The sequence below is a fragment of the Podarcis gaigeae genome (genome assembly GCF_964106915.1).
Source record: "Podarcis gaigeae genome assembly, chromosome: 1".
Classification (NCBI taxonomy): Eukaryota; Metazoa; Chordata; class Lepidosauria; order Squamata; family Lacertidae; genus Podarcis; species Podarcis gaigeae.
Genome location: NC_139678.1, coordinates 117225687 through 117248711, shown reverse-complemented (window position 1 = coordinate 117248711; position 23025 = coordinate 117225687). Strand labels below are relative to the sequence as shown.

General features: G+C 43.4%; 1 protein-coding gene across 1 annotated transcript; it reads left to right on the top strand.

Moving 5' to 3' along the window:
* Nucleotides 1-4868: 4868 nt before the first annotated feature.
* Nucleotides 4869-22027, top strand: PDK1 (pyruvate dehydrogenase kinase 1). Its single transcript, XM_083712189.1, has 11 exons — nt 4869-5464; nt 8150-8291; nt 8595-8666; nt 9437-9621; nt 9861-9956; nt 11228-11305; nt 13386-13462; nt 15318-15416; nt 16935-17045; nt 17286-17399; nt 17504-22027. Exons 1-11 carry the CDS (start codon nt 5347-5349, stop codon nt 17642-17644), a joined length of 1233 nt encoding a protein of 410 aa, XP_083568315.1. The 5' UTR covers nt 4869-5346; the 3' UTR covers nt 17645-22027.
* Nucleotides 22028-23025: the final 998 nt, after the last annotated feature.

Genomic DNA, 23025 nt, shown 5'->3' with positions numbered 1-23025 from the left:
CTTTCTGTGATGGTGTATTGTGTACAACTTATACATTTTTTATTTCTGCAAACATGTAACCCATATGAAGTCTGGTTAGCGCCACTCCATACAGTATACAGCTGAAAACACAAAATCAAAACAGCTAAATTAAAAACAAACAAACTTGAGATTCAAATTATAAAATGCTTGACATAGCAAAATATATGCTGTTCTCTAACCAGGGTATTTATGACTGTAGAGGCAAATCAAGAAAACCTATTAGTTTCAGACTCAGATTTAAACCGATTTCACCACTAAAACAATCTAAAGGTAATTCCTCCAATGGAGGATGAGATTCAAGAATCCTTAGTATACTATAGAAAACTATACCTTTCCTGTATTAAATATAATTCAATTTATAGATTATATAATTTAGGTTGCAATCCTGTTCACACTTACTTAGGTGTAGGTCCCATTGAACATACTTGCTCTTGAGTAACAATGAACAGGATTTTCACTGTCAGCAATTCTTAACAAAACATACAGAATTGTCACCAAAAAAAAGGATGTTGGACGCATGAGTTACTATGTTATACAACGTGCTATACAATCAAAATAGAATAAGGGGCCAGGCCAAGACAATTACACCAACAAATTTTCTAAAGTGTTTAAAGTACAGTTTATTCCCAGATTAACCTTTATTATTTTCATATTGTATAGAAAGAAGGACATTTCCAATATGCACAGGGAAATATCACAAATTATACTATGACCCTGGAAAGAAATAAGTGGGGATGCGCAGTGTTGAATGTGGACCACAAAATTCTACCCTCAGTATTAGCAGAACGATTAAAACCATGGACTTTTTTACGCACAAAGATCAGTTAAATGTTTAAAACAACCATCAGGTGAGAGAAAATGAGGGAAATTAGTGTTGTTTCTTGGGCTGATTGACAGTAGGCTGTTGATGCAGAAAAGGCTTTTAATACAGTAGAGAGGCATTTTTATGAGGGAAGCTTTTGAGGGAACACTACATGGGACAAGTTCTGAGAGCCTGGGTAGATAAGGCCACTTTGCTTAGGATTCTGAAAAATGCTAAATTTCACAACTCGGGGGAGGGGAGGGAGGTAAGGTCAGGTTATTGCCCATTTTCTCATTGGAAGGAAGCCCTAGCCAATTTAGCCTCAGCCTAAATAATGCAATGGATGAACATTGCCAAAAAATTGTGTGAAATTAAACACTTTGGGAAAAGATAGAATGAATAATTCAGGGAATAAAGGTAAAGGGACCCCTGACCATTAGGTCCAGTCATGACCGACTCTGGGGTTGTAGCGCTCATCTCGCTTTATTGGATGAGGGATCCGGCATACAGCTTCCGGGTTATGTGGCCAGCATGACTAAGCCACTTCTTGTGAACCAGAGCACTGCATGGAAATGCTGTTTACCTTCCCGCCGGAGCGGTACCTATTTATCTACTTGCACTGGCCTGCTTTCGAACTGCTAGGTTGGCAGGAGCAGGGACCGAGCAACGGGAGCTCACCCCGTCACGGGGATTCGAACCGCCGACCATCTGATCAGCAAGTCCTAGGCTCTGTGGCTCAGCTCACAGTGCCACCCGCGTCCCAATTCAGGGAATACTTTGTGACTATTTTACCAGAATCAACAAAATTGATTATTAAATATTTTCAGGAATGGAGCAAATGAGGACAATAAGGGGTGGGAGGGCAGGAACAAAGCTTTGCAAAAAATACTTGAGTTTTTTTGGAAATTGTTGCTGGCGTCGGGGGAGGGGGGAGCCTGGTATTTGATGGTCATGTCAGAATTGACACAAATTTAAAAGCACAAGCAAGTCGTGGAGCTCTGAAGAACACCTTGGGGATTAAAAAAAACAACCCCATGTATTTTGGAATTATAAATATCCTCAGGAACATGCCTGACTGGAAATCCTGCCAGTGTTGGCTGATTATTTCCAAAAGCCCTTGTTTATACTTACGATCTATTCATTTATAATTTGCAGGGATTTCCTGTATTTAGAACTCGGTCATTTCAATTCAGTTTTTAAACATTGCTTTTGTATGTTCTTTTGTACATTTCTGTTTTCTTACAAGTAAAATATTTTTTTAAAGTCCTGCTTAAAAAAAAAAGGAACCTCCTTACACAGTTTCAATGGAACATTATTATTTTTTTGTAAAGACAGGCATGGCTAGGCTGTTAGACACACCACTATTAAGGGCCCCTCATTTTCAAAGAATTGTGTTTAGGATTACGAAACTTAATCCTATAAATGTACATGTGAAAAAGGATTGTAGTTTCACTAATGACAGATCAGGTCCCTTGTTGTCATTATACCATTGCATTTGGGAGTTCCAGCCGGTTACGCAGCTATGCATAATATACTTATTAAATTAGCATGGATAAAAAAACAAACATATTTTACATGTCCACAATATAGGAAGTAATTCTCTGTCATGCTGATTCCACATTTGACAGGTCTCATCAGCAACCAATAAATGGAAGAGGTGTTTGAGAATTAGTAGCCACTACCAAAGGGAGGAACCAACACACAGATTACATGAAAATGGTAGTTATGCAGTAAGTTGTGGGTCTACTGCACTGCAGAAAATGAAGGCCTTTTCACAGAATGTGTATGTATTGGTTATGTAGTACTCAGTGTAGTGGGTGGGGGGAAAGTACTCAGTAAAACATGCATTATGTTTACTAATAACTAGGATACTGACCAGGTTGGGAAAGTAATCAAAAAAGCAGACTTCAATGGAAGAAACCATCCTGAAAGAATAGTCTCTACTACTCAGAATTAATCTTACAATACAACCCTACTCTGCTGAGAAGCGATGTCTAGTGAGAAGTAAATCCAACTGGACTTGCTCTCCGATGTGTATAGGGATGCATCTTTAATAATATGCTATAGATTCCAATTCGAACTGCTGCAACAGGGTGAGCTCCCGTTGCTCTGTCCCAGCTTCTGACAACCTAGCAGTTCGAAAGCATGCCAGTGCAAGTAGATAAAGAGGTACTGCTGCAGCGGGAAGGTAAACAGTGTTTCTGTGCACTCTGGTTTCTGCCACGGTGTCCCGTTGTGCCAGAAGCGGTTTCGTCATGCTGGCCACATGACCCGGAAAGCTGTCTGTGGACAAACGCCGGCTCCCTTGGCCTGAAAGTGAGATGAGCGCCGCAACCCCATAGTCGCCTTTGACCGGACTTAACCTTTTTTACCTTATAGATTCCAATCCTGTCTGCCAGAACCGATTGCTCTAATTAGCGTAGTCAAATCCAAAAGACAAGGCTCCCACAACTGTAAGAGTTAGTGTAAAAAGGGCAGTATCTTCTATATTTTCTTTTGCATTGCCTTTTATGTAACTGATAAGAATTCATTAGCACTGTTCTGTCCTCACCAAGTTCTCTTTTTAATCATAATCATGTTTATGCAGCAGTCGCAATGAATTCAGTGGGCCTTACTCTGTAGTAAGTAGACACATAAATACGCCCTAATATAGGCCCACCTTGAGCAGAACCTTCCAGAGCAGCAGCCAAAAGCTGTTTCCATGTGGGAACTGGGTGCGTGAGAGTCTATTTATGATGCTTTCCCCCACCCCCACGACTGACACATCTTTAAACAGCTGCAGGCCAACAAATGGGAAAGTTAAAACTTTTTTTAAAAAAATAAATGCAGTGGTGAGAAAAACCTTATTCATGATTTTTAGTAGACAAAAAAGGGTGCGGGAATTTCTGTTCCCCCCTTGCAGTGCGTAACAACATAATCCTATGCATGTTTATTTGGAAGTCCTACTATATTGTTCAGTGGGGTTTGTTCCCAGGTGCGTTCAGGATTGCAGCCAAAGTCACTCAAGATTGTACTCCTGTGCACTTAAGAATCATAGAATTGTATTGTGTACATTGCAAAAAAAGAGGGGGATTGTTATTGTAGTTAACCACACATTTATCAAATATGGTATTTATAAAAACTGAGAGTACCTTTTTTCCTGTTTTGTTTCCCATATGGGTTTTATTTCTTGTTTCCCCCCCCTTCATTTTTGTCTTATCTTACTCTGTGCATTTGCAATTTTGTACTTTTTTATTTTTCAATAAAGAATTAAAAAGAGAGAGAGAATAATAGAATTGTAGAGTTGGCCTTACTTGGGAGCACATCCTACTTCTGAGCTCCATTGTGAGGTGCATTAAAGCTAACCCAATTCTCGCTGCCATCCCTGCCAGAGTCGTATCCCTGAGTGGCTGGGCCAGAGTCTGGGGCAACCCAGTCTGATGGGCGGGGTATAATAATAATAATAATAATAATAATAATGTGGGAAGTTGTTGTTGTTTAGTCGTTTAGTCGTGTCCGACTCTTCGTGACCCCATGGACCAAAGCACGCCAGGCACTCCTGTCTTCCACTGTCTCCCGCAGTTTGGTCAAACTCATGCTGGTAGCTTCTAGAACACTGTCCAACCATCTCGTCCTCTGTCGTCCCCTTCTCCTTGTGCCCTCCATCTTTCCCAACATCAGGGTCTTTTCCAGGGAGTCTTCTCTTCTCATGAGGTGGCCAAAGGATTGGAGCCTCAGCTCTTCACTATTTGTCCTTCCAGTGAACACTCAGGGCTGATTTCCTTAAGGATAGATAGGTTTGATCTTCTTGCAGTCCATGGGACTCTCAAGAGTCTCCTCCAGCACCATAATTCAAAAGCATCAATTCTTCGGCGATCAGCCTTCTTTATGGTCCAGCTCTCACTTCCATACATCACTACTGGGAAAACTATAGCTTTAACTATACGGACCTTTGTCAGCAAGGTGATGTCTCTGCTTTTTAAGACGCTGTCTAGGTTTGCCATCGCCTTTCTCCCAAGGAGCAGGCATCTTTTAATTTCGTGACTGCTGTCACCACAATGTGGGATACCAGCTGCTAAAAGAGGTACAAGGCACGCACGCAGCGAGCAACACCGAAACGCAGCCAAAGAAGCGGGTGCAGGTAGCCAAAAGGCGGCTCGGACTGCAAGCACCGGATTCCCTCAGGTTGGAGCGCCACTTCCGGACCCACCCGCCGCACCTTCGCGCCGCCTCGGCCCGCCTCTCCCCCCTCCTTGGCTGGGCGCCGAGAGGAGGAGGCGCTGCTGCTACCGCCGCTCTTGTCGCCCGGCCCCTTGTCCCTGCCTGGCGCCGCCGCCGCCGCCCACCTCCTCCCTTCTATCTCCGCTCAGAGCAGAGAACCTGCCCGGGAAAGCCACCGGCTGTTCGGCTTGCAGCTGCCGAGCCTGGAAATGGCGGCGGGGACGACCTGAAGGGGGGCCCAAAACGAGAGCGGAGCGCGCCGCGCCGCAGCTTCCCGTGCGCCCTGGTGCGCTTTGCGCGCCTCTCCGCGCCAAGGGGTCGCCATGAGGCTCCTCCGGGCGCTGCTGAGGAGCGTCTCCCCGGCCACTATCCCTCAGCAGGTGGACTTCTACTGCCGCTTCTCCCCGTCGCCCCTCTCCATGAAGCAGTTCCTCGACTTCGGTGAGTGAGCGCCGCCGCCAACCCGGTGGGAAAGCGCGGCGCCCCCTTGGTTCGCTCGCGCCCCTCCTTCCTCCCAGCGGCCCACCATTTTCTTCTCCCCGTGGGACACCGTCCCTTGCAGACCTTGCTTGGGGGTCGGAGGGCGCTAGGCCTCCCCTCAGCGACCCTCCCTCCCTCAGCCATGGCAGGCGCCCGGGTGCGGGCAGCCAATGGGAACGGGCGTCCTCTGTGCCGCCTCCCTCCGCTCCCATTCGGGTTCTGGGTTTGCAGGTCAGGAGGGGGAGGAGGAGGAAGAGGCCTCGCGTTGTCGCTTCGAGCAAAACAAATCCGACTAGGCTGCTGCTTCCGGAGTTGCCTGAGAGTTCAAATGTAATGCAGGGGCAGAGCTGGAAGGGGGACCCCCAGGCTCATCTAGGGCAACCCATTGCAGTGCAGGAATGTCAACACGCGGGCGGGGACCCCATCCAAGTTGACCCCGCTTAGCTTTGCAAATAGGCTCGCGCTTTTATTGCAACAGCAGCAGCAGCAACAACAACAACACATTGCATTCTCGAGGCTGAGTAAACACGCTTGTGGTTGGCGGTGCCAGTTTTAATTAAGAGTTTTCATTAACACGCGCGCCCAAATTCTCTTGCTTAGTGTGCAAAGCGGCTGTTTCCAGCAAAGGGAAATTGCCACGCAGCCACCTTAACAGGCGAGGAAGGGATTCTTCTGGAGTCTGAGCAGAGAGGTGTGATGTTGCCGTGCAAAGAATTCAGCTTTATTGATTCTAGCACCTTTTCTCTCTGCTCAGATGTGTCTTAGTAAGTGACGGCCCTTTTTATCCTGGGACAGTTTTCTGGTTGTCTTTATTGCAGAGGCCTGCACTTCCTAATCATAGTATGTGGAGTCCTCTTCTAAACCCAGGATTCCATAATGTTAATTCCCCCCCCCCCCAAAGTGGACCATATATGAAATGGACGTGTGTGTGTGTGTTTTTTAATGGCTGCTTTTCCTTATTTATTGCAAGTGGCCTTGCTGAATGTTTTATAAAACATGTGCATATTGCATCAGCTAAACTCTACACCCTTATCTGTTGAGAAGCAGTAACGTCCTATAATATCACCCTGCAAGTGCCAGGTTTATATAATATCTTTAAAACATTTCAGCAATATTGTTCAAATCTAATCTGGTTTGTAGCCTGCCATTTGCCTCAGTGCATCTAATTGCAGCACTCTTTTAACACTACCATGTGTGACATGGCAGCTGATATGTTGTATTCGAACAGTGTACTTGATAGCAGAAGCATTATGAGGACTAATTTGGACTTTATGTGATAATTTCGCCTTTCCTAAGTACACCTCCGTGTTTGGTGTTTACAGTGCTCAGTAGCGTAAAAAATGTGAAGGAAAATGCGTATCTCCAAATATTGACATGTATCAGGCAAGTGTGGTGAATGAGCTCTAAATTGAGCATTAGCTAATACTGTGATATTATTGCTAGGAAATGAAAAAAAAAATCATTTTGCCGCTCTTCAAGAGTGTGGGGTGGTTGTTTTTTCTTGTAGCACTTGTGTGTTGTTAGCTTTACCACAATGTTACACAAGAAAAATATATTGCGATGTCAGTGGCTTTTGTTTCATTGCTCATAGAGTACACAAGGATTTCTGCTAAACTTGAGCAAAGCTACGTGCTTGCTTCTTGTCCAAATCCCTTTTGATAGCAACCAATGTTACTAATTTAATGCAGACCTCAACCTAATTTAATTGTGGCAGGTGACACATGAGTCTGAAAGGATGGGAGTAGGGTAGGAAGAGGGGAAAATGGGGTAACAGCTCAAATGGGTGGAGTAACGGAAAGAAGGTGAAGGTTCATACCTCTAGCAAGAGCTATTTGACCCTCCCTTTGCAGCCCACTGGAGGAAGAGAGAAAGAAAAAGGGAGACCTGCCCACTGCCAGGTTGTGGTCCATAACAGATTACCCTCAAGTTGATGTAGGGATGACTAGAAGTGTCTTTTACCAACTTTAGTTGGTTAGGAAGTTACAACCATTCCAGGATTGAGATAGCTTGACCTTGGTTGCCCATGCTCTGGTAACTTCAGAGTTGGATTACTGCAATGGGCTCATGGATAGCTCGGTTGGTTAGAGTATGGTGCTGATAACCCCAAGGTTGCAGGTTCGATCCCTGTAAGGAACAGCTGCATATTCCACAGAGCAGGCCTTTTCATTTGACTGTCCCTGACCTGTGGAATAGAACAGCATTCCTGTTGAATTATGTCCCAACTGGCTTTCCCAGCTGGCTAAATAGTTTTTTACTACCAAATGTTCAGGATTCAGTCATGTTTTGTATGCATCTGCTGTTTTTGTGTTTTTAATTATCTTGTGTGTAAATTGCGTTGAGGCAATGGTTTAGAAGGTGATAAATAAATTAACTGTCAGCATAAGAATCATTATGTAGCCCTCCTTCACAGGAAAAGGGTTCCCTATTTAGAATTGAAATGTTCTCTCTCTCTCTCTCTCTCTCTCTCTCTGTGTGTGTGTGTGTGTGTGTGTGTGTGTGTGTGAATAACTACAAATTCTGTCCCCACATTTCCTTCTTCCTCATGAATTTGCACATTTCCATAGTTGGGTTCAATGTTCCCTTTATAAAATAACATCCAGTGGTTCTGCAGATATTGTTTGATTCCTATATTTTTTTCCCCTTTAGGATCTGACAATGCATGTGAGAAAACTTCGTTTATGTTTCTGCGACAGGAGTTGCCAGTAAGATTAGCAAACATAATGAAAGAAATAAGTCTGCTTCCAGACAATCTTCTCAAAACACCTTCCGTTCAGCTCGTCCAGAGTTGGTAAGAATCAGTTTTTAAAAATGAAAAGCAAAACTGATCTTGGATATTTAATAGACACAGCTAGTGATGATAGAAAATGTGAAGTGCCTTCACTTATTTTTTACATACCTTTGCTGCGTGTTTTCTTCTCACTTGTGAGGAAAGATTTGGAAGCTAAAAGCAGCCCTTTAACCCTCTCCAATGTTATTTTGCTGAGTTAATGATCTCGACTTTGTTAGAAAATGTTAGCAGGAAATGGCTAATAATTTCAGCTAGACTATATATATATGACAAAGGCCAACCGTGTGGAAATTGTGTTTATAGGTACGTCCAGAGCCTTCAGGAGATCCTTGATTTCAAGGACAAAAGTGCTGAAGATGCAGAAGCTATTTCTTGGTAAGTGCATTTTAATGCATCTGAATATACTGTGGCAACGGATTCTCTAAACTCTTTAAGTGCAGATGTTATTCTGCTTTGAGAAGATGAGTGTCATCCTTTTATGCCATTGAACAGATGTTAAGGGCGATCTTCAGAGTATTCTGAATGAAGAAAAGCAGAGGTAGACACATCTTTCTTAAGCGTTTAAAATAACAAGGGTTGATGGACCTTGCTCTCAAAATGATCATAGCTATGCTAACAGAGACAGACCCATACAGTGGTACCTCAGGTTACAGACGCTTCAGGTTACAGACTCCGCTAACCCAGAAATAGTGCTTCAGGTTAAGAACTTTGCTTCAGGATGAGAACAGAAATCGCGTGGCGGCGGCGGCGGCGGAAAGCCCCATTAGCTAAAGTGGTGCTTCAGGTTAAGAACAGTTTCAGGTTAAGAACGGACCTCCAGAACGAATTAAGTTCTTAACCCGAGGTACCACTGTATTTGAAAGTTCAAATTTTTAGTCAATTTTTGCTTCCTGGATGATTTATTGAATAGCAAAATACTTTTTTTAAAAGACCATTTATTTTTTATTTTATTTTTGCACTGAATAGTTAAGTGGAAGCTGTGACTCTTGAGCACGGGTGGGGAATTATTGGCCCTTCAGCCCACAGTCAGCATGGTCAGTGGGAGTTGTAGTACAGCAATACAATATATGGAAGACCATATTTTCGCCACCTAGGGCCTTTAATGTGCCTTAGACCTATTTCACAGAGCGTGCACTTGGTTTCAGTTTTACAGATACTGTGATAACAATCCGGAATCGTCACAACGATGTCATTCCTACCATGGCTCAGGGCGTGATAGAGTACAAGGACCATTATGGTGTTGATCCAGTGACCAGTCAGAATGTGCAGTATTTTTTAGACCGCTTCTTCATGAGCCGTATTTCAATCAGAATGCTTCTTAATCAGCACAGTAAGTACTTCGGTTAATCGCAGAGATGAAACGTATGTGTAGAGCAATTGAGAGTGGTTTTCTTTCAAAGCCAGGGGCTTGTATACTGGGCACCGTGTTTTAGCATTTCCCTTGTCTGTAAACGCTTGCCAGTTTTGTTCTTAAAACAATATATTAATTGTTTGTTTCCCGATGTAAAAGCTGCTGCTCTTGCAGCCCATAAATTGTGAATTCACTTGTTATCTTCTTCCATTTGGCAGCTTTGTTGTTCGGGGGGAAAGTCAAGGTCAACCCTGCTCATCCCAAACACATTGGAAGCATTGATCCTAAGTGCAATGTGGTTGAAGTCATAAAAGGTAACATCAGGTAGACTTATCAAGGAAAACAGATGTAATAGAAAATCATTGGTGGCAGTCTAAACGGGCTATTGACTGTGTTTAACATCATTTGTGTTGTCAGTTATCCTGGTGGTTATAATCAGGACTGTGTGATACTTTGCCAAAAAAGGGGGAAAAATTCTCGACAAGTTGACCCAAATTATACATAAAGAAAAGCTGAATTACAGAACTTGTAGACAATTTTTGTAATTTAGTCCTAAACTAGAGAGAGTGTGTGACTTCACTTACTTGGCTGGAGAGTAAACTCTATGGATCTAAACAGGACTGACAACAGAGTTAACGTGCATAGGATCACGGTTACTTCCCTATGCTTTTTATAGCGTGTACCGTATTTTTCGCTCTATAAGACACACTTTTCCCCCTCCAAAAATTAAGGGGAAATGTGAGTGCGTCTTATGGAGTGAATGCAGGCTCCATGGATTCAGCGATAGCAACGCGAAACCTTTGAAGCCTTCGAAGCGCAGTGGGAGCGCTCCTGCTGCGCTCCAGAGACTTCGCGTTGCTTTCACTGAAGCTTGGAGAGCAAGAGGGGTTGGTGCGCAGCGATCCCTCTTGTTCTCCTGGCTTGGCTTTGCTGGAGAGGCGCTGCGCAGCTTTCCCTGTCTGCACAGGTTTCCCTCTCTGTGCAGCGCCCCTTCAGCAAAGCGGGAGGAGAAATGGAAAGGGCTCTGTTTCTCCTGCTGCTTCGCTGAAGGGGCGCCGCACAGAGAGGGAGAGATTTTTTTTTCTTGTTCTCCCCCTCTAAAACAAGGTGAGTCCTATAGAGCGAAAAATACGGTATTTGGCTGGTCACTGGGGGCGGGGGGGCTGTGAAAGGCTACCGGAAATTTTAATCCGCTCTGGCTTCTGAGATTTTACCAAACATTGCTCACACACTTTCAATCACGTTCAACCTCAGGGACAATATATTTGGCTTTTCCCCCCTTTCTTAAAAAAGAAAAGAAAAGAAAGCTCTGGAAATTAAAATCTGCATTACCATACACTTTTTCTGTTCTTTGCACCGAATCGAGGCATGCATGCAGCTGTAGTTAGTAACTTGAGTTGTTGTGGCCAGAAATATTCATAATTGGTGTCAGTTGGAGTCGCCAGCAGTTCACTCCTGAACAGTTAAGAACTGGGCTGTCATTAATCTCTTTCCTGGCATTTTTAAAAACCGCCGCCAGGATATCGTGCAGAGCTGCGAAGTGTAAACCTTTAAACATACTTGTTGTGGTTTAATTTTTTTGCAGACGGCTATGAAAATGCAAAGACCCTTTGTGATCTGTATTACATGAATTCTCCAGAACTTGTACTCGAGGAGAGAAACGGTAAGAACAGGAAGTGGAGTGGGTTATTAAAGGAAGTCACAAGTCCTTGGCAAGGATTTATCACACGCTGCCTCTCTTTTGTGCAGGTCTCTCTTTTTAGACTGTGTCTGCGGTAGTAGTGCTCATCTTTCCATTGGTTGGGCATCACGTGTGTGATGACTGTCTTGCTCAGTCTGCAGTGCAAATAGGTGCTGCTTCTGGTGCATAGAATGTTAATCGGGTATCCTGGGCACAGCCTTAAACATGATGTGTCCGTATATGCCGATTTCATTATAGAAATATGCTATGGGGAACCTTGGGTGGCTGCAGGTCTCTGCATCGTGTTTGCACAGTGAAAGAAACGTGCTGCGTGTTGCAGGGTTCGCCGGGAAAAGTTCATAGCATGAACTTGTGAAGTAGCTTTCGGTGTCGAGTTACCAGGGGTCAGCAAACTTTTTCAGCAGGGGGCCGGCCCACTGTCCCTCAGACCTTGTGGGGGGGGCGGACTATATTTTGAAGGGGGGGAAATGAACAAATTCCTGTGCCCCACAAATAACCCAGAGATGCATTTTAAATAAAAGGACACATTCTACTCATGGAAAAACACCAGGCAGACCCCACAAATAACCCAGAGATACATTTTAAATAAATGGAAAAACACGCTGATTCCCGGACTGTGTGCGGGCCAGATTTAGAAGGCGATTGGGCCGCATCCGGCCCCCGGGCCTTAGGTTGCCTACCCATGAGTTACACCATGGTTCATAACTGCGCCAAGCACATTTTGTTGTGAGACCACTTATCCTACAGTGATAACTGCAACAGCTACACTGTGAGCGATACTTTTTCCTCGAATACTTCTTTGAAATGACCTATTTAAGGTTTACTTGGAACTTTCACATTCTGAACACATTTCAGCATGACGCAGGCAGTGCTGTGGGTTAAACCACTGAGCCTAGGGCTTGCCGATCAGAAGGTCGGCGGTTCGAATTCCCGCGGCGGGGTGAGCTCCCGTTGCTCGGTCCCTGCTCCTGCCAACCAGCAGTTCGAAAGCACATCAAAGTGCAAGTAGATAAATAGGTACCACTCTGGCGGGAAGATAAACAGCGTTTCCGTGAGCTGCTCTGGTTTGCCAGAAGCGGCTTGAGTCATGCTTGGCCACATGACGCAGAAGCTGCACGCCAGCTCCCTAGGCCAATAAAGCGAGATGAACGGTGCAACCCCAGAGTCGTCCCCGACTGGACCTAATGTTTAGGGATCCCTTTACCTTTAACACAGCCCTGTAATGCTGCCAGATCAGGATTTTATTTCGCTGGGCAGAGAGTAAATCGGAAATATATACACCATGTGCGACCTTTACCTGAAAAGGTAAAGAGCTGCAACAACCTTCAGCGGTTACTATTGCAAGAAGGATGTGTCTTTATGTGTGCAAGCCCTGTGACACACAAGCCACAGAGACAGCATTTATGGTATACCTCCAATATACCTTCTCAAATTGGGGAGTGGGCATCTTTTAGACAGATAATAAAATAGAAAAACAAATATTATGTACCTGGATCCAAATAAGCATGTATGTGCTTAGTTCCAACATACTGTATTTTTTGCTCTATGAGACGCACCAGACCATAAGATGCACCTAGTTTTTTGAGGAGGAAAACAAGAAAAAAAATATTATGACTCCCAGAAGCCAGAACAGCAAGAGGGATCGCTACATAGCAATCCCTCTTGCTGTTCTGACTTCTGGGATAGCTGCGCAGCCTGCATTCGCTCCATAAGACGCACACACATTTCCCCTTACTTTTTAGGAGGGGAAAAGTGTGTCTTATAGAGCGAAAAATACAGTATTATTTTTGAAGTTTCAGAATAAATTTTTAATATGGTATCGGGGGCAGAGGTTGCTTGTGTTCAGCAACGGGCAGGTGAGAATCCAAAAATAGCTCTGGATAGATATACAAGCTCTGTTTGGCATGCCTAAATAAGCTTTTTGAATCTAAGCCATTGTAAACTTCTAAGAGGGCCACAATGTTTAGTCGTGCTCAGTCAGGCCTTGCCAAAACTGATAGTTCAGCGCTCGGTTGTTTTTTTTCTTCCCCTCTTTTTACAGTAAAATCACCAGGGCAGCCCATGCAGGTGGTATATGTCCCGTCACATCTCTACTACATGGTTTTTGAACTTTTCAAGGTTTGTACAAAACACACTGATATGTTGTGGATCCTCTTTCTCTGTTTTCTGTTGCCAAACTGTCAAGAGACAAGACAAACACGGCAATTCCTGACATTTGATACGCTGAAAAAAAGAGTGGGGGGGGTATATCACTTTTAAAGACAAGCGCTTGAGGCTTACACACAATCTACTGTCATGAAGGAGATCTCCATTTATTTTCATTCCCTTCAAAAGACTCGGGTGAACATAATCTCATAGGGAAGTAGCCAGTGCACCAAGGAGCCCAGAGAAGGGCAGGCTGATTTTTGAGGCATAGTAGGGCTTCAGGTCATAGCACATGGTTGGTGCTGTGGTCTAAACCACAAAGCCTGGGACTTGCCGATCAGAATGTTGGTGGTTCGAATCCCCGCAATGCGGTGAGCTCCCGTTGCTCGGTGCCTGATCCTGCCAGCCCAGCAGTTCAAAAGCACGTCAAAGTGCAAGTAGATAAATAGGTACCACTCTGGCGGGAAGGTAAACGGCGTTTCTGTGCGCTGTTCTGGTTCGCCAGAAGCGGCTTAGTCATGCTGGCCACATGACCCGGAAGCTGTACGCCGGCTCCCTCAGCCAATAAAGCGAAATGAGCGCCGCAACCCCAGAGTCGTCCGCGACTGGACCTCATGATCAGGGGTCCCTTTACCTTTACCTTTAGGGCTTCACATCAAGCTGTGGTCGCCAGGACTGGAGTTGGACTTAGTACTCGAATGTGGGTCAGCAGATGTTGTTGGATTACAACTCTTATCATATCCAGGGTTGCCATGTTACAAACAGTGAAAATCTGGACAGTTGTTGAGCCTTTTGAGGGGGGCAGGCAAAATTGCTAAGCTTTTTTAGTTTTGCCCAAAGTTGCATAGTGGCACAAAAATTGCCGTTTCTCAGCTATTGTTATGAAAAATCAGGAAAGACGACTGCAATAACATGGGCTGTCATACATCTGGAATTTCCCAGACATTTGACCGATTCCCACCCACACGCAGTATTCCGGATATTTCCAGGAAATACCAGACATATTGCAACCCTGTCATATATGACCATTGGCCAGACAGTCAGAAGTGGAGTGCCCCCATGCATGAACCGGTATTATTCCTCTTATGTTTAGGTGGCAGCTGTGGTCATGACTCCCTTTTAACATCTGGAGATTCCCCACCCCTAGGGGAATGCACAGGGTCGCATGTGAGAATGATAGAGTTGTCTTCCAGATTTTGTTTCCATGGATTGCTCTGCAAGTAAAGGGACTCGATTTCATATCTAAAATACAAAATATACGTTGTTGCCCGTATTTAAATTCTAAAACGGCAGGGAACAGAATTCAGACTACTGTTCCCGTTCTAGCACTGCTTCCATGAAATACCTTTCAATCTTGAAAGACAGAAATAACCAAATACTAGTCAAGTCGGTTGGGTAGCTTCATAAAATGTTTACAAAGCAGGAAGCAACTTTATAATGTATTCTAGAACAAGTTTCTTCTAAAATCTTTTGAATCATTATGTGATCACAGCTAAATGGAACTGTTTTATTAAATTACTAAGCTAAAATGATATACAGTGGTATCTCTGGATGCAAACGGTATCCGTTCCGGAGCCCCATTCGCATCCAGAAGCGAACGCAATCCGCACATGCGTGGGTCGCGATTTGCCACTTCTGCGCATGCGCAGGTCGTCATTTTGACCGTCTGTGCATGTGCGAGTGATGAAACCCAGAAGTAACGCGCTCCCTTACTTCCGGGTCGCCGCAGCACGCGACCTGAAAATACTTATCCCAAAGCTACTTCAACCCAAGGTACGACTGTACAGATATGTAATTTGGCCATTATTTCCGTGTTTTGAAATCTTAGAATGCAATGAGAGCTACAATGGAACATCACGCGGATCGAGACATTTACCCTCCAATTCATGTCCACGTCACATTAGGCAATGAGGATTTAACTGTGAAGGTAATGGCTTTGTTTACTCTTTAATTTCCCACTTCGTAGTCCTGGCAAATGGTTAAAGCGCTGGTTTTCCAGTAATTTTCATCTTGATGTGCATTTACCTGCCATGGGCATTTTGCGTGTTTATTTACTAACGAATTGCCTGGTCATAAAATAGCAAGTGGAAGCAGCATATATGATTCAAACAGGACTGCTAGAGTATTTTGCCAATTCAGGGATCTTCTGATCCAGGATGAGGACTTCAGTCTATTTTGGACGTGGTTGTGCTCCCCATAACATTCAGATGAGCAGCTGGGAGATGCTCCTAGATCTATCATTATTCTTGGATGTTTGAGTGGCAGCTGTGGTCTTGAGTGCTTTTCACCAGCTGCAGCCCCCCCTTGAACTGAACAGGCCTGGTCACAGTCATAGTAATATCAAGAGTGGACTGTCTGCCATTGAAGAGCATTCTGAAACTCGATCCAAAAGGCTGCCAGGGTTTTAAACAGAGCCAGACAAGTAGGATGCATTGCTACAATATTGTTTCATCTGCAGCGATGGCCAGGGCCTACGATTTCTTGATCACCTCCTCTCATATGTAGCTTCCCAATGTCCTATTCCACATTGGAGACCTTGCACTATGTCCCTGTGTCATCTTAGGTTCAGTGGATGGTTGTATTAGCAGACTCTCGATTGCTGCCTCCTCAGCTGTGAAATATTCTAACTGACACTCTCTGCTGGGTTCCCAGCTTGTGGATCCCCAATGACGCAGGAGAGGGGACCAGCAGGGGGAGAGAGAGCACTTCCTCTGGGGAAGGAAATCAGCATGACACCAGGAAGAAAGGGGAGCCTGAGAGGGCTTTGGAGGGAGGGCTCCGAGACTCTTCCACCGAGACCAGCGGGGAGAGCACAGGACCTCCGCTTGGGACACCCACTCTGCGCAGAAAGCTTCCGCGTAGGGAGGCTAGGCGGAGACTTGGTTTCAAGGAACTTTTATGTTGGAAGAAGTTCAGGAAACGCCCACTGACTGATTCTGCCAGTGATTAAGACAGCCACGGCATAAGGGCTGTCCAGCCAGGGAAAGGTTTAGCCGGACAACGCAGTCTGGAGCAGTTGCGGCTTACGCACAAGCAACCCCAATTCCCATTACAGCACTGAAAAAGAAATCTTTGGTTTTGTATGATTTGCATTATTATATTTCTATTAGCTGCCTATTATTATTCTATTAACTGTCTTGAACATCCAAACTAACTGAAGAGTAGTGCATAAATTGTCTTGAAGAAGTACATTTTGTGCATGCAGGCCAACATTCACCATTCATTCATTCATTCATTCAGTTAGTTAGTATACCACACTATACTCGTGGGTCTCAGGGCGGTCCCCCTGGTAAAAGCACAATATAAAAACATTAAATACATAATAAAATATACAAGGTGTATATTTCTAATGTAAGGTTGGGTATGCCAGTGTTTGTTTTTAGCCAGATCTAGAGCGTGTGGCATGAATCGTCCCCAAGTCCTAATCCCCCCCTCCACATTCTAGATGTGTGATCGTGGCGGTGGTGTTCCTTTGAGGAAAATAGATCGGCTGTTTAACTACATGTATTCAACTGCACCCCGTCCCCGTGTTGAGACATCGCGAGCAACACCTCTGGTATGTAGGCCATTTTTATGTGATACCTTGCATTGGCAGTTGACAAATTAGTTAGTTGAAGGCCACAGAACATCGGAGGGAGGGAGGAAGGGGGCCATTCTGGATGGCAAACTAAAATGCTTGCGCTGGTGCAATGATCAGAAGAGTGCAACTTGGAATTCCTCCCATTACTATTTTTGTTTTTCATATGTTTTAGCTAACTCTCTTGTCGGTTTTTGTGTGTGTGTGTGTTATGTTTAGGCTGGATTTGGTTACGGCTTGCCTATATCCCGTCTCTATGCTCAGTACTTCCAAGGAGATCTGAAGCTCTATTCGCTAGAGGGTTATGGTACAGATGCTGTTATCTTCATAAAGGCATGTTATTTATCACCCGCTTTGACAAACGCCTTTCCATTTAAAAGGCAGGATCTGATGATGGCGAAGTTATATTGAACATGGCCCTTTCCTTCTCTCTGCAGGCTTTATCAACAGAATCTGTTGAAAGACTGCCGGTATATAACAAATCAGCTTGGAAACATTACACAGCGAATCATGAAGCAGATGACTGGTGTGTCCCAAGTAGTGAGCCGAAAGACATGACTACATTCCGCAGTATATAGCCATATGGGACAATATGTGGTGTGCAGAAGATAGCCTTAGTACACAGTTCATGTTAGGACTGTGTAAGTCTGGTGTACTACAGTACAGCTCTAATATTTTGTATGGGGGAGCACACAATTTCACTAAACAGGAGTCAGAAAACCATGTCTTTTCTAGAGCAGCGTTCGTTTAAAAAAGTGAGTATGCTAAATTCATTTCAATCATTCCATCTTAAATTGCTTCAGCAGGTAGATCTGGTGTATCAAGTTCTAGATTTTATATAAAAAGGTCAGTGCACAGCTTGTTCAAGTATTGTACAATTTCACTTGCCAAGCATTCTAATGAGACTTCCATGGAAAACTTAGTTGAATTAAAGAACTGCAATGTTGTAAACCTTATCTGGGAATCAGTTGCACTAGCACAGACAGCATTACAATGTGAGAAATACTAGATAAAACGTGATCATGCTTTTTTTCTAGAAATCAAACAGTTTGAGCCTTCTAATATTAGACACCATAGTTCTTCTAACAATCCACATGCATTTAATTTCATACATGATCCAGCTTGAGTTTCATTAATATTAATTGGGAAGTTTAGCACATAATTAAATATCTCCCACTAAAATCAGTGGCACTTGATAACATTTACATTTGGCTAGCTTGTGCCTTGTGTTTTTACCCTCTGTAGGAAGTTTGAATGAAAATCTCAAATCTGGTAGTGCATAAATATGTTATTCTTTAGATGGAGTTCTAAGAATGAATAATTGCCTCTCTTCAGAATATTCAGGCATAATGAATTGGATCCCAAAAATGATGAGTTGAACTTCACTTATGTAGTGGGACTTTCTTGCCACCGCCAAAGTTGGTTCTGAGAATTGAAAGACTGTCTGGAATGGCATATGGGGTACAGGGGCTGTAGTGGGATAGGGAATTGTGGAGAATTCAGTGGGGCTGACTTGTGGGAGTGCCTTGCCACACGCACAGGACATCTCTGGATCCAGCCCTTTTATATCAGCAGTTGCAATTAATGCAAAAACGCTGAACATGATCTGGACAAAATGGAATTGCTGGAGAGGCTTAAGCAAGTCCTCAATTCTCCTGTTGAAATTAGTGGTATTTGAAAGTGCTTAAACTTTTGATGAATTTTGCTTTTCAGTAAATGAAAGTTGTTAATAAAGCACAGCCTGCCTCCTAATTTAATGCCACTGATACTTGCACTGATTTTTGCAAAAATGAAACAGGCCTCAGGTTGTTAAGAAAGTTTGGACATTATGCACATAGTACTTTAGACATCTAATTGCTATGGGTATGTTTCTTTGCACTATTATCGTATTTCTTTTAAAATATTTGGATATGTTCAGCTTCTTAAGAATGAAAAGAAACTGGAGCAATAACAACATATTAGTTCTTTTTAAAAATGTGGTATACTTTCTGTTCCGAGCTGATATTTCTTGCTGCTCTAGCCTATTAAATACTTCTATACATATTTAACTTCCTGTTTATGCTCCATCTTCTATAAACATGTGGCCAGCTGCCAAGTAGTAGAATGAAAGAAATTTAATTTCACTGAATTCAGCTGAATTCTGGAATATTTGGTAGTCTCTAATACTGTCATGGTAACTTGCAAACTCAACAAGAAGCGGATGAACGATAGCAGCCATCGTGAACATAATGCCAGTAGTGCAAGGAATAATCAAGACAGGAGCTATCTAGTAAGTTGTGCATACATTATAGAAAGCACAATTGGTATCTATCTGAAGGGTAGTTTCCCATTGGCAAAGCAAAGCCTATTGCGTTGGGTTATAGTTCCAACTGGTGGTTGAAGGTAGAACAAGCATTTTGGGAAGTAAAGAGCTCCCACAATCTAGTTTGCCCGAAGTAGCAAACCTAAAATGTAAGTATAGAACAAGAAACTGAGAGAACAAGGATCAGCTAGGCCTGACTCCCGTGTGTGTGTGTGTGTGTGTGTGTGTGTGTGTGTGTGTCTGTCTGTCTGTCTGTCTGTCTCTATATATAAATAAAAATGCAGATTACTGCATGGGAATGAGTGAATATTGCAGTCATTAAAAGTAGGGTGCAGTAGCCTTGTGGTGCTAATGAAAGCTACCCTTCAGGTAGGTACCAATTGGTATTTTTTCCCAACTGACAACACAAGGCTATATAGTTAGGATGTACCAAAAATTACCCCCAACTAGGCTGGGACCCCCACTCCAGGAAAGAAAAAGATTTTTTTTTGAGAGAGAGACCCTCTTACCAAACGCTTCTTCAGCCTAAGCACAGGAACCAATTTTACAGTTATCTCGTGAAGGCACTGGGAGAAAGATCACACAGAGAAAGGAAAGGGAAAAGCTAAGGAGCTGCCAGAGGCTGCAGAAGGACTGCTTTCAGAAGCCAGAAGCAGCTCTGCTGTCTGGCTGTAATCAGGTTGTGTTCAACATATGTGCCCGAGGTAACATGCCCTGATGGTGCTAGCAAGAGCATGTTTCAACAGCTCCGCTACACACACAGCTACCTTTCTCAACAGTCAGCGCGCAAGGGAATGGTGGAGGGACGAGAAAGATAAAGACAGAAGGGTTTTTTTTAAACTTAAGCAGAGAGAGAAGGGAGTGGAGCATAAAAAATAGTAGGGCCTGACAGTAAGGTGGGAACAGAGAAAGTGATGGGTTGAGGAATGAGAAACTAAAGTCCAATAGAGAACGGGACTGAGAAAAACAGTGTAGGACCAAGAAAAAAAGGGGGGGTAGCAAAAGCAAGAAACATTGACCTGAGGACAAAAGCCAGTGGAAGTGACATTGCTGCTTTTGCCAACAATGAACTGGATTATGGGAACTGCCTACTTCTTAAAATGTTCATCCTGCCTTTGACCACCTGGTGGAGCCATAAACCAACCAGATAGTCTTGCATTGCCAGTGGGGGGAAAACAGTTGCTCACACACCCAGAAATCAAAAGCAGCTATGGTACATTTTTTACTCAACAGGCACAAACTCTTATTTGCTGCATGTACACACAACCTCAGGTCCTAACTTGGTGTTGCATTTAAATTTCTTTATATCCAGCAAATGTGGCATAAAATAGATAATGCTCTCTTCACCTTCTCTTTGGTTCCTAGCTCTCCCTTGACAATTTTTGCCGCCAACGTTTCATTCACCTCCACAATTGCAATGTTCATGTGATGCCTCCTAGGCAAGATCCTCCATTAAGATGCACACGCAGAAATCAAAGAATGCAGTTTAGCCACTTTGCAGTAACTGAGATGCCGGATTAAAGAGTACAGTGCCATGATTGTAAACATATTTACTCAGGCATGAAACCCTTTTCAGAGTAATGGCAGTGCCAAATGATGTGTTAAGTTTTTTGTTGATAGTTGGGAAACAGCAAAATAGACCCACCTGCACGTTGGAGCATCTTATTAGGAAATTCATTATGTCAATTGGATCATAGAACGTGCTGTGCAGAATGAAACTGCCCTTGGCTATAACCAATAGCAGCTTAGTAGGGAAGTTTTCAAATTAGACACATATCAAGCTACTGCTTTAAGGTGTCACAGCCTTTGGGAGTAAAACATTTCTGCTCTGTGAGCTAGTAAACAAAGAGTACAGTAGGTTTGGCATCATTAAAAACCAACACTCACATTTGCACCTGCCTGCCGCTTATGAAGGTTTGATCATCTGGAGGTGGAGGGGCTGAATGAGATACTGGAATTAGTATCCTCTATTCATGTAAAATATGAATTGTAATCAGGGCTACAGTAGTCAGAGGAACTGCATGTGCATTGCTGTACTATGGATGCCTGTTGAGCCCGCTTCTACGCTTGCCTTCTAGACTGCCAGGGGATTTGCATGTACACATCTGGATACGCATGCACATTGTCCCAGCTGGATGATTATTTTAAGTATGTTCAACAATCAAAGTCTACTGAAGGTTTACCACTAACCAAAGCAACTGTTTGTGGTAGCAAACTTGCTGTTTGGTCATAGGCACAATGAGTTCATTTGCTATTTTAAAGTTTGATTCCTATGAATAAAGCATTTCAGGAGAAAATAATTTATAATACTACTTTATATTCCAGGCAACTCCCTGTTTGCACAGGGGTTGCGTTCTGGGTCATCTCGCGTGTCAGTGGAGTGTGCGTAAGCTCGCCCCATTCCGCTCCCTTCTGGGGCTGAAAACAGTGCTCGCGTCGGCAGTTGCATGCCAATAAAACTCACACAAAATGATTGCCGTGTGTATTCCTTTGCTAGAGCTAGATTTGGAAAGAATTTTGATTGCAGGTGGAAGAATAACATTACAACAGCCAGGCATTTTGTATTTGGAATTTTAACATTGTACTGTGAAAATTTAGGCTTGCAAGAAAGAGGTTTACTGTGATTTTTATAATAATAAATCCTAAACATTTTAAAAAATCTGGCACTCCATTGATTAATTGCACGTTAACTCCTGGTCTTGTATTATCACTTCAGTGTGGAAACACTTGGTCGCCCCTTGTTAAGGCTGTAACTCCAGTTGTCTAATTGGTTATGGTTGCTGAGGCTGGTGAGTTTGGAGTCTGACAACATCTAGCGGCCCACAAGTCCTCTGCTGCGATAGTCTTCAGGTGTGTTCCATCTATGGACTGCCAGACAGGCTCACCTTGACAACTATCTTCCTTACATACAATGGGAAAAGGTACTCTTCCATAGTAGTGGGGTAGGAAAGCTGGGGGGCGGGGATTCACATCTGGCAACCAATATGCTCCTTTGGTTTCAGATAGTACATGGGTAGAAGAGCCTGGACACAAATTTTCGCAGCTCTCTAGTGGCTATGGTAGTTCATTTACCAGAAGTACTGTATTTAGCATTAACTCTGGAAGTGTATACTCAGTTCTGAGCAAACTAAGCCTAGAGCAAAAACTTCCTAGGAGGCTTAATTTGGTCAGAATCAAGTATACACTTCCAGAGTTACGTGATGGAAACAGCACTGGGAGGAAAGTGACTCCCAATCTAGAGACATTTTTTCACTGCACAAGTTCTCAATACTCTAGCCCGCTTGTATGCAATGTTAGTTATACTCCCAAGTAAGCCCACGGAAATAAGACATGATGAACTTGGGTTCATTAATTCCAGCAGGTCTACTCTGAGTCAAACCTGGATGACTAAAACCCTGTCTCTTATTCATGCAATAATACCAATACACATTTTCTCCTATTCTTGGTTTCTTGAATCCAAGATAATAGTACTGGGCCATTAAAATCTTAAAACTTTTATTTTGAAAATGCTCAAAATGTGCATTTCATTTACTGTAGTCTTAATTTACAATTGGCAGTTTTCAATGTTTTCTTACAAAATAATCATTTCATTAGATGGGAGCATGTTACTAATTCATGCACATGTAAGTCATAATAGTAAGAATTTCAAAATACAAG

Bases quoted from the DNA above. Each gene is read 5' to 3' on its own strand.
- PDK1 (XM_083712189.1), top strand. From the start codon at position 5,347: ATGAGGCTCCTCCGGGCGCTGCTGAGGAGCGTCTCCCCGGCCACTATC. The intron at 9,622-9,860 runs GTAAGTACTTCG...TCCATTTGGCAG, and splicing joins AATGCTTCTTAATCAGCACA to CTTTGTTGTTCGGGGGGAAA. The intron at 11,306-13,385 runs GTAAGAACAGGA...CTCTTTTTACAG, and splicing joins TGTACTCGAGGAGAGAAACG to TAAAATCACCAGGGCAGCCC.